Raw genomic sequence first — 11,553 nt, 5'->3', positions numbered from 1 at the left:
GAAGTGAGCTCAAATATGCAATTGACAACATAACAAACGGGACAAAATGGTTCGTGGGTCGTTTGGCACAAATTTGGGCCAAACAAAGTGGGACAAACAAGATTTTGCGTTTGGTTATTGCCCTCTAGCTCACAGAGGAACATGGGTCCAATGATGTCTACGCCTAAATGACACATTTTGTCATTGGGATTCACTCAGTGGGGGACCGAATCTTAAACTTTATACTCTTTCATCTATCTATACCTCTATTGTCACTTTTCAAGTAATTATAACGGGTCTACAACGGATACAGCATGATTATCAAAAATTAATTTTCATTTATCAAATATGTCAAATTTTACCCTTTTTTTTTCTTCTTCTTTTGGTAAAAACAAAGAAAGAGTGGTCTATGGAAGAGATTTATTCATCGAACCAAGTTCTCTGGCCAAAATGACGTGATTAATAGAATTGAGTGTGGATGGTTGGAGGAAGAATATTAGCTCTCAAACTTATCTTGCTGTTCGTTGTATTTGTTTTAATGAAAATTACTTATAGTAATGTGCAACATATCTATATCTAGGAAAAGGGGTGCTAAAAAATCATAAAGGGTACATTGATTGTTGTTAAAACCGACTACGACCAGTCTAATGCTAAAAATTTAATGATTTTGTACAAAGTTCTAGCTTTAAATCTTGTTGTCGCTTTTAAAGAAAGCTAAAGTTATATATATATATATATATATATATATATATATATATATATATAAAAGCCCTCATACAGGCTAAATACGTCTAATTAAACAGAAATTATAACCCAAGAACAATAATGTTTATAACACGGCTAGATCTGCTTACTTAGCTTATCAAGCAAACAAAAAGGATCTGGGTGAATTTTCCCAGATTAAGTTTTTATCAGAAAACTGTTGTAATCTCTTTTTAGTGTTAACAGTTCTTTTTTTTTTAACATGATCTCATGTATTTATTATCTATTGAAACACAACTTTCACATAATATCGTCAACATAAGGCCATTCCCAAAAAAAGACAGTTGTTTGTTCTACTTTCGAAGTGTTTACTGCTATTAAATGATTCGATCTTTTTAACTAAAAACTGGCCAGGGCTACAGAATTTAAACATGAAACACAACACATAATACAATAATCTGCACTCCAGTTACTATGTTTAATAGAATATATTTCAAAATATTATTCATGAGATAATCCCAAATGAGCAACTAGCATAACTGAGAAAGAGGCCATAGCAAATCAAGGAAACAAAATTAATCCCAGCATGATAATTGAGAGAGAAAAATACTTTTAAATGATACCCAGAAAAAAGGAAAAGGAAAAAGAAAAAGAAACAACACTGCCGCCACTTTATTACCACCAGGAGACTTTTGATATAGACTTTGATAATAGATGCACTAAAACTATGGCCACAGCTCATATTCAATTTTCTGATTCAGTGGACTTGTTTTGTTTGCCATAGTACTGCAGAGCAAATGCAAGGCCCAATATCAGCAATGGCACCAGGTACTGCAATATCTTCACAAATCCAAAAGATTGATTGTTGTAGGCAGGTGCTAGTGTAGGTGGGCTTGGAGTGTGTTTGGGAGCTTGTTCTGCTGGAATAGAGTTGGTGTCAACATCCCCAACAAAGTATGCCTCCATCATCTCAACTGCTGCTTCACTGTGGCCAATATCTTCAAAATCAGTGGTGGCATCCTTCTCTGTGTAAAGACCAAAACATTCTTAATCCGTGTCTATTATTTTCTCTGTTTCTTTATTGATTCATTTCTTTCTTCTAGCAAACTAGGCCAGAGGAAATAGATTCCGATTGCATATTAATGACATTAACGGGCCAAGATGAAATAATTACCTGTTGCGGTCACTAAAACTTCATCACCTCCTGGATGATCATCCAAAAATGGGGTCACATCATACACCTGCTTCCATGAAATGCGTTAGGTAAATTGTTTTGATCTATATGCAGTCCTAGTATTCACAAAATCTCAAGAAACATATACTTGAGCTTCTATATTATAAAAAGGAAAAAGAAGGATAAGTAAAGAAATCAGGGACAATGGGAACAAGGAGTATGTATTTTTCATCTAGAAATAAAGGTTAAAATTAGGATCATATTCTATCTACAAAGGTTTCCCCCCTCTATTGGCTCTTTTTGCAGTGCCGAGTGTAATTAATCAATTCAATTGTCAGACAGTGAGTGTAAAAGAAAATTTATTTAAGTATTTGACTGGTCAATCTATTTACAGATGAATATTTCTTCAATGTTGTTTTATGATACTATCTATATTACTTTATAACAGAAATGGCATTACCAGTACCTAAAGTTTCCTACACTAACTAACCACTGATTGTGTTCATCTTTCTCAAAGACTCAAGACAGTCTGAATAAAACATTTAAACAACGACCAGGTTGCCTTTCAAATAAATAATTTACATTTATGATATTATAAATATAAGGAATTTTTTTCTTTTACTGATAAGTGGGTAGGGAAGAATCCATGTCATCCTGATTTGATAGAACTGGAGGTGGGGTGTGGCATCCATCAATAGGATTGAAAACATTGTAGGCTTTAAGTGAGGACAGGAATGAACAATGATTTCCAGAGAGTCTTTGAAAATTTAAATCAAGAGTTTTAGCAACATAATTTGTTCGATAACAAAAATCACAAGAGATGGTTATGAGAAGGAATGGAGGTACTTTTGAAAGACTGAGATTCTGAGTGCTTGCGGAGGGTGTGATGGATGCAGAGGTGTTTGTTGATGGAGAAATCAACACCTGATACCATGTAAAGTTCTTAGAGAGGAAAGGTGTTTGTTCCCTCTTGCCAGCTCTGAATAAGCTGTTTACATGAAGCTTTGAAAGATTAGTGGTCTAGGAGACCTGGAGAGCATGGGATTCTTTTGGCTTAGATTCATTGCCGGAAATGTTGTTTGAAGAATTTCTTCTTTCATTGTTTTCCCTTTTCTGAATGAGTTTGTATTCTCTTAAATAACATTTGTTCTTTTGATAAAAAGAAAAAAGGTGTACAGGTTAATGAAAATGCAATGGAGCACTTCACACAAACAACTTGTTCTAGCAACTACAATTAAGAAACCAAAAGGTTCTTTTCGATAGGTGATGATATGTTAGTTTATGAAGCTTGTTAACTCAGGTAGTGTTATGATAATATGTAATGAACACTTGAAAAAATAACTCATTTAACTACAACTTAAACAGGAAAATCCTATTCTTTAATAAAAAAAATCACATCAACGTCGCTTTGTGGACAGACTCACAAGCCAGGATAGAAAGATAAACAACCATTGATATATAGTTTCCTAACCAACCAGGAGTATGCTATCTCCTTCATGTTCAATGACTGATAAGATGACACAGTTTATCATAGAAATAGTTTGCGATAAAATTGAACTTCAAATTTCAACAGTTGCCGCCTTCAACAAAATTAAGAATATAATAATTGTACATAGATTGTGTTTTGCACACGCTATACAGCCAAAATGAGAAAATAAACAGAGACAATCCATATTTTACAAATGGTATAAATGTCTCTTAATTATGCCCAAACAACTTTCTAAATCATTAAATAGAATATTCCCATTGGGAGCCCTCTGATTTATCCATCTTTTAATGAATTTCACAAGGAAAGAATTTGCATCATTAAAAAATCTTATAGAATTGGGTTTAGTCTAGTTATTTATGCTTATACTATTTGAGCCAAGAAGAGTAGTTTTAATTTCACCCCCTAAGACCCCTAAGACCATTTTTATTGTTGGGTTCTTCAATCTAAGAATTTTTCCTAGAAGAACTGTGGATGGAGTAGATGAAAAGTTCTCCACGCTGGAATAATTGTGTTTCACCAAGAACTCTGAAGAGCAGTGAAAGGGAAGGTGATAAGAGAGCTGAGAAAGAGAAAAGGAAGGGGATGAGGTACATGAAGAACTTCAAAAGTGTTCTTAACACTGGAGAGAAAAGAAACAATAACGTTCTTAGCATGGTAGATGGCAATGTGAACCCAAAAAATTATGCTTAAGAACCATTTTTTGGTTCTGGGTAACCACTCTTCACCACCACAGCTGCAGCCACGTCAAGCACCTTCCCACAATTTGACACGATTTCAGCAATCACAGTACAACTCCTCAATTAACCAAACATTTTAGGCATTTGCCCATAAGAGATTTCTTTTATTATTGAGCTAGTATAAACACTTAACCCATTTGCACTGTGTTAGGATTTTGGGGTTTCCCATGATGAGTACGCTACACTAATCTGGTTAATCAGTAAGTGCTATTATCATTTATCATAGGGTGTTCATAATCATTGTACGAGAATCCATGTTCATTGCTGTAGGAAGACATAAATTAAGGTTAACATATCATGCTTAGGGATTAAACTGATGAAAGAATTCTGATTACATTTACATCAAAATTCTAAAATCTAAATGCCATACACAACTTCTTTTAACTTGACACATACAAGGATTGGATCAATGACTTTTGTTCAAACCCAAACCAAGCCAAAGGAAAATTAGGACCTTCCCCCACCCCTCTCCCAGGATCAGTCAAATAAAGTAAGATAAAGTCCACAACATTCATCCATGGATTATTAACACATCAGATTCATCCAAGGAAAAATGAAAGATCGACTAAGGAAAACAGATCTAGAATCAAATGATAACATAAACTGAATTCAGATCACAAAAAACTGACCTTTCCTTTGATTATAATCCAACAATCCTTCTTGTGGTTGTGCTTAGCCACCTCCTCAAAGGTAAAAGTTTTGGTACTTGAACTCATCACTGCCTCTTCGCTGCCCACAAAAAAACCAAGTACAACAACCCATTGCCATAGTATTATTCATAAAATACAACACAAAAAAGCAGAAAGTATTTGTTAAACACTCAAAATCAAGACAAATTAAGATAATTTAGGCTTAAAAAAATGGAGAAAGGAAGAAAGGCACAGCCATAGATGGAAAAAAAGTTAAAAGAGAGAAAATTTCTTACACGCTGCTGAGGATAGAAAGGAGAAGATGGTCTTTCTCTCGGACAGTGTACTTTTAAACGGCGATGCTGTTTCTTTTACCTAACAATCTAAAGACAAAGACTATTTATATACTTGTACATTTGAAAATCCCAAGACTACACTGCTTTTTTTTCTACGTTTTTAAAAGGAAATTCTGTTTTTTTTTTGTTTAATTAAATATTAACTTCACTTATTATTCTATTCCCCACTTGTTAAAACTAGTCAGTTATAGACAATTTACTATTTTTCTCAACTTTTAAGTTTAATTAATAAAAATATTTATTAAAAAATTAATGTAGGTTTTTATTCATTAAATAACAATAATTTTGTAGAATGATACATACATTTGTACTTTTGTAAGAGGAGAAAATATTAATATTAACATTAATCCCTCATTATCTCCTTTTTAATGAATATTACAACCATATAAAGTAAAAAAGATAAAAATAAACATTAAATAATTGGATCAAAAGAGGTACTAATCCCTCACTTCTAATAGAATTATACATACCAATAATACAAACAATTTTTTACTTAATTTTATTCAATTTATAAAATAATGTTACCAATTACTAAATTTATCTTTATTATTTAAACTTTTTAATTAGTGATAAAAAAACGTTTATTAAATTAATAACAAGAACCGTTTACTTCCTTAATAATAGAAAAAAAAAGGATATATTGAATGCTCATAATGATCTTTTAAAATATTTATAAATAAAATTGTAAGTTATTTTAAAAGTTTGTGTGAATTTTTAAAAAATAATAATGAAATGATACATATTTAAATTTATTTGAAACACATTATAAAAATGAAATAATTATAAAAGAGTTAATTTTGTATTTTTAAAAGGAAAAGAATATATTAAATAAATGTAAAAAATAATATGAAGCGTATGTTAGCATTGTTTCTCACGCTTTCTTGCATCATTAAAATCAAACGTTGAAATTCGTGTATTTCGCACATGTTGTCTATTCGCGTTGAATTCAAAATCTTAAATGCGAGAATCAGATTTGGAAGAAAGTGTTTGATTCAACATATTTGGTGTTTATAGAGAAGCTCAAGAGTGAAACATTTATTAGGAACTTGAACTTGGTGGCCCCTTATGCATGAAGAGAAAAGAATTTGGAACTATGCGATTTTATCATTTAATACAATTAAATTTTAATAATAACTCCAGAAGTTTATTAAAGTTTTAAATTACAAAATTAAATTGTTTATTATACCTATTTATATATACTGTAACTCAAGTTTGTCTACAAGCTTAATTGTTTATGAAACTACTTTCATTGTCATTGACAGGAGGTGCTTTTTTTATTATAAGTAATTAATTAAATTTTAAAATGTAATTATATTTTCTTAAGCTTAAAAAGTAATAAATAAATAAAAACAAAAACTATCTATTTAATTTCTGGACATGCAAGGAAGGGATAAATATTTATTTCTCACTTTACTTACTTTCTTTTTATGTTTCTGTCATTATAATTTCTCAAATTTTAATTTATGGATTATTATGGTCATTGTAAACACAAGGTTAAGAAATTTAACGTGTAACTGTTAACATATTAATGAACATAATAAGTTTTTAGATAAGTTCAATTATAAAACATACTACAGTAACCTCTAAGGTGATAAAACGTATTGTTGTTTATGAAAAATGAGTTTGGGAATAAGAAAGTTAATGTTTTTACTGGATTCACTAGTAAAAAAAAGTTTTTTTAACGCGCTATATATGTTTCGGTTTTATTGAAACCGAAGCGTATAAAAGTGCGGTGGCATTATCGTAATTTTAATGAAAGTATATGTCTCAATTGTCCGTGAACCGATGTTTAAAGGGAGATACTGTCTCGGTTCTGAAAAAATCGAGTCAGAAAACTCTGATTCCACTTGCAAAAAGGACTTTTCACTTGACAACTTTTTTGATATAGAGGTTCCACCTTGGTTATCTAACCAACTGAGGCAGTAGAGGAGGTGAGAGAGGATAAATATGATATTAGTTTTTCATCTCCATATTTTCTCTTGATCCAACCACCTCTCTCCTTTCCGACTCACTCTCATCAACCACTGTCAACCTCTCGTCCCTCCTCCATCGCCCCCCTCCTCTTCTTCACCATCACCTCTGTCTCCTCCTCCATCGCCCCCCTTTTTTTCTTCACCACGCCCCTCCTCCTCCCTTCCCAACCCCAACGCTGCCGCCACCACCACTACCAACAACCCCAACACCACCATGCGACGCCCAATGATGCTCCCTTTACAGCCTCTTCTACCCCGTCTTCACAAACGTCGTCGACAAGCTCAAGCCACACATCGCCCTCTCCAATCTCTCCCTACCCTTCGACTGCGCCATTGCCATGGTCCTCTCCCGCCTCGCCCACAGCCTCTCCGCCAAAACCCTCACCACCCACTACTCCCTCGATCCGTACCTCGTCTCCAAAATCACCAACATGGTCACTCGCCTCCTCGCTACTCCCTCGATCTGTTACCCGTTGGTCGCCGCCGCCTCCTCAAGACCACCCAGGCCTTCGAGGAACTCATATCCCTCCCCAACATGTGCGGCGCCATCAACACCATCCCCGTCCACCTCCGCTCCACCCCCAACAACAACCCTAACCTCAACCACTACCGCTGTTGCTACGACTACCCCCTCTCTTTTCCTCCAGGTCGTCTCCGATCACAAGAAGATCTTCTGAACGTCTGCGTCAAGGCCCCCGACGCCACCCACTTCCGCGACAACCTCCTCTACCGCCCTCTGCTACCTTTTCTCCTCATCCTGATCTCCCCCAGCGGGATGGGCACCCCTGCACAGAACCTGTTCGATGGAATGCTCATGAAGGGAAGGAGTGTATGGGGCAGTGTTTGACTTTGCCAATCCACCGAGAGGTTCAATCCTGCTGAGGTTTCAAGTTGGCGTTAATTGGATTACACCAAACATCCCTATTCCTTCTAATTGGAAGCCTGGAGCTACTTATGACACCAAACTAAGAAGGTACTTTGATTCTCTGTTACAAAGTTAGTGTTGTTAAGGCTGGTGTAGTTGTTGTGCTGGTAGAATTGATGGTGTAGTTGTTGTGCTGGTAGAATTGCTGGTGTAGTTGTTGTGCTCTCAGCCTCATCATTTTGTTTGATGATTTCACACTTGTATATTTTGTGAATGAAATTGGTATACTTCAAAAGTAGCTCATCATCTCTTGTTTAGAATTTTTGGTTTCAATGCTTTGGAGCTTTGCCCAAATGACTGTTGATTGAGGAAAAATAAATAAATAAACTCTTCTACTACCTCGGTTCAACTAAAATCGAGGCATAAGACTCCTCTACTACCTCGGTTGTATTTCAACTGAGGCAAAATCATACACCATTTTGCCTCGGTTCAGAATCGAGGCAAAAAGGGGTAGACTTTTTACCTCGCCAGTATATACTTCGGTTGTGGAACCGCTGTCTATGGACAAAAATAACCGTTGTCGTTTCCCTTGACTGCACTAGTGATTACTGCTTACTTTTTCTACATTCAAAGTACTGTAAGAAAATAATTAATAAAAATTTAATTAAGAAGGTAGTAACAATAAATTTTTTAAATAATTATTAATTTTAGTAACAAAAAATAATTAAATTAATTAATTATTTTTTTACTAAAATTAATAATTATTTAAAGATTTTTAATACTAAATTAGTAGTCATTGTTTGCGTTTTTAAAAAAAAAAAAAGAAAAAGAGAGTACGATTATTAAAGGATTAGTCATTTTTTCTACTATAGTCCTACCATATCTATGGTAGTGTGATAAACAAATAATAATTCAAATGGGAGAAAATATGAATATTATGACCAGATAAAACTCAATAAGAATAAGTAAATAAAATTGTGAATAAAGTGAGTCATGTTTTTTTTTAAATTTATTCAAATTTGACAAAAAAGAAGAAGAATTTATTGATGAAAATTTATTGAGAGATCAAAAATTTATCAATAATATATAACTATTGAAGAAAATATTAGCAATGAATATTGACATTTTGTTTTACCAACAATAATATTTATTGATAAGGTTGTAATAATTGTTTATCAATAGTTTTATCCATCGAATTTAGGTTATATGTATTAAGTAAGAGAATTAAAATGAAATTTTAAGGTTTAAAAAAAGCGTTTCTTTCCTCTTCGTTTCACAAAAAAAACTTTCAATACAGTCTTTCTCAGAATTTTCCATTTCTAAACTCCTTTTCCCAAAATTTGCCTCAATTTTGTCTTTTCAAAGTCCCAATTTCAAGACTTCTCTATATCATATGGCCTTTTCAAAAACTTAACTCCTAGGTTCTCATGTTGTCGAGAGTGATTAAAGCGTAGCCCTTTGTTCTATTTTTGAATTCAATCTTTATTATTTTAATTTCAATTTATTTTTTTCAATTAAACTTTGTTTGTATCGATTAAAGATGTATCTTTATTGAATTTGTTACAATTCTTGCTATTAATGTCAATTTATGCTTGTCATTTTATTGTTGTATATTATTTTTGCTGATATTTTCCGAATGGGTTCTATTTTGAGTCTTGCATTCAGGTTTTGCAATCTTGCCTCCATTTTACCGTCTTTTGCATCCACTGATTTGCAGAGTAGAAATTGGGTTCAAACCCAAATCACCAATTTTAGGAAAAAAACCTCAATCACAGTTTTATTAACTTGTTTTAATTAAAAGTTTTAAATACATAGTTTGGTTAGTAAATACATTAGTTTCAGTTAAGTATTTCGATTAGGACCCCAATCACTGTTTGGTTAGTAAATACACTAGTTTTAAGAAATATACTCAATGATATTTTATAGGTTCATTTATGAATTTTAAGTATAATATCATCACTGCATATGTTTTACCCTATTTTAGTATTTTTTTTTTAAGCTTTCAAAACAGGTAACCCGGCTCGATCCAGCTCGATTCATCACAGATTGATCACTTAATGAGCCAACTCAACCCGACTCAACTTGACTTGACCCACCACGGATTGATGGATTAAATGGATTGGCTCACTGGTCCATTTAATTATAAGTTTTTTTTAAAATAAAAAAATTACAATTTGTTTTAATTCAAATCTAAATAAACGTCACAATAAAATGATGTTAAACTTCAAAATAATAAAATAAAAAGTATCTTACAATGCAAGCGTAATCCAAAAAGATGTACAAAACACGAACAAATAAGTTTTTAATATTGATAATTTTTGTATTACTTGTCCATTTATAATATTAGAGTTTTGAATAAATAAATCTATAATATTTTTCTCTCTTGAAACATCTTCTTCTTTATCACCATCTACAATATAATAAAAAAAATAATAACTAATAATATTGAAACACAAAATAATAAATAATTAAATTAAATTAGGTGGGTTAGTGAGCCAATTCGGCTCACCACGGGTTCAACCCGGTGAGCCAGGTCATAAGTGAGCCGGGTTGAAAACTAGCCCGCATAAAAAAATTACATTTTTTTCAAATTCATGGTAAGTCGGGTTAGCTCGCGTATTACAACCCATTTTGACAGTATTAATTTTTTATTACAAGGTTATTCTAGTTTCTTCTATACTTAAAATTCTTTAGTATTCACCCGTGACTACATCCTTTTATGCAAACAAATCATTAATCCTTTGCCATACCCTTGAATTTGACAATTGTCTTTTTCCTAAACTATAGTTGATAGTTTAGGCTTTGATAACGGTTGATTTTACGTGTTTTTGTGTATATATTTTGTGAATAAATAAACTCTTTCATAGTTTTTACCTTGTTTTATCCTCAAGTTTAGTGTGTTTTCTAGTTTTCTTGTGTTTTATTTAGTATATGCTTGTTTTTACCTCTAATATCTTTATTTGAGTGTGTGAAATAAATGAATAGGAAGCAATTCTAGTGGAGGAAAACAAGCAAGAACTCAAGAGAACATGTTTTGGGACAATAAAAGATCAATTTGAAGCAAATACCCATGTTGGACGCCTTTGGAGCAAGCAGATCTGTAGAAAAAGTGAAAAAGATGCAGTGCAGAAAAATCAGGCCAGGGGGGCTGAGCGCCACCTGCATAGAAGCTGATTTCTGGTGTGCTCGAGCCGGGCGCCCCAGGAAGGGGGCTGAGCGCGGACGGTACTGATGTGTCAAAATGGGTTATTTAAACATGGGTCTCGCGATTTTTTGAGCATTCTTCTCCTCCTACACTTCATTCTTCACCTAGAGAGATTGGGAGAGGCCCTTGGAGGGTGTTTGGGGTGTTGGGAAGCTCTCCCACTCCTCCTTGGGTCTTCAAGCTTCATCAATGGTGATTTTGTCCCTTTTGGGTTGAGGAAGAAGATGGGTCACAAATTGGAGATGGAGATGCGAAGGGGAGACGCAAATGGAGCATGGAGCAGCTGCCAAAAACCTTGGGAAAGGCTGTGCATCCTCTCTTTGGTTCCAATTTCTTCCCTATCTCTTCAATTTTTTAGAACCCTAAGTTCTCCACCATGGAGGGCTTTTCCTATTTGTTGAGATTAGTTGTAAAACATGGAATTCTTATGTATTTTGTGATGTT

The 11,553-nt window shown here is 33.6% G+C and overlaps 1 protein-coding gene and 1 pseudogene across 1 annotated transcript; one reads left to right on the top strand and one right to left on the bottom strand.

Moving 5' to 3' along the window:
• Nucleotides 1–1,127: 1,127 nt before the first annotated feature.
• Nucleotides 1,128–5,137, bottom strand: LOC124836989 (cytochrome b5-like). The gene is made up of 4 exons (XM_088102304.1): nt 5,007–5,137; nt 4,711–4,810; nt 1,856–1,922; nt 1,128–1,706 (listed from the first exon to the last, which is right to left on the bottom strand). Exons 2-4 carry the CDS (start codon nt 4,795–4,797, stop codon nt 1,426–1,428), a joined length of 435 nt encoding a protein of 144 aa, XP_087958430.1. The 5' UTR covers nt 4,798–4,810; nt 5,007–5,137; the 3' UTR covers nt 1,128–1,425.
• Nucleotides 5,138–6,851: 1,714 nt separating this feature from the next.
• LOC124822672 (uncharacterized) lies at nt 6,852–8,098 on the top strand (annotated as a pseudogene).
• Nucleotides 8,099–11,553: the final 3,455 nt, after the last annotated feature.

Source organism: Vigna umbellata, chromosome 11, assembly GCF_029865625.1.
Source record: "Vigna umbellata cultivar VRB3 chromosome 11, Vumbellata_1.0, whole genome shotgun sequence".
In the NCBI taxonomy this organism is placed as follows: domain Eukaryota; kingdom Viridiplantae; phylum Streptophyta; class Magnoliopsida; order Fabales; family Fabaceae; genus Vigna; species Vigna umbellata.
This window is presented reverse-complemented; position numbering and strand designations above follow the sequence as displayed.

Coding starts and splice junctions, on each gene's coding strand:
- LOC124836989 (XM_088102304.1), bottom strand. CDS start 4,797: ATGAGTTCAAGTACCAAAACTTTTACCTTTGAGGAGGTGGCTAAGCAC. Junction 1,923..4,710: donor GGATTATAATCAAAGGAAAG/GTCAGTTTTTTG, acceptor TCATGGAAGCAG/GTGTATGATGTGACCCCATT. Junction 1,707..1,855: donor AGTTTTAGTGACCGCAACAG/GTAATTATTTCA, acceptor GTCTTTACACAG/AGAAGGATGCCACCACTGAT.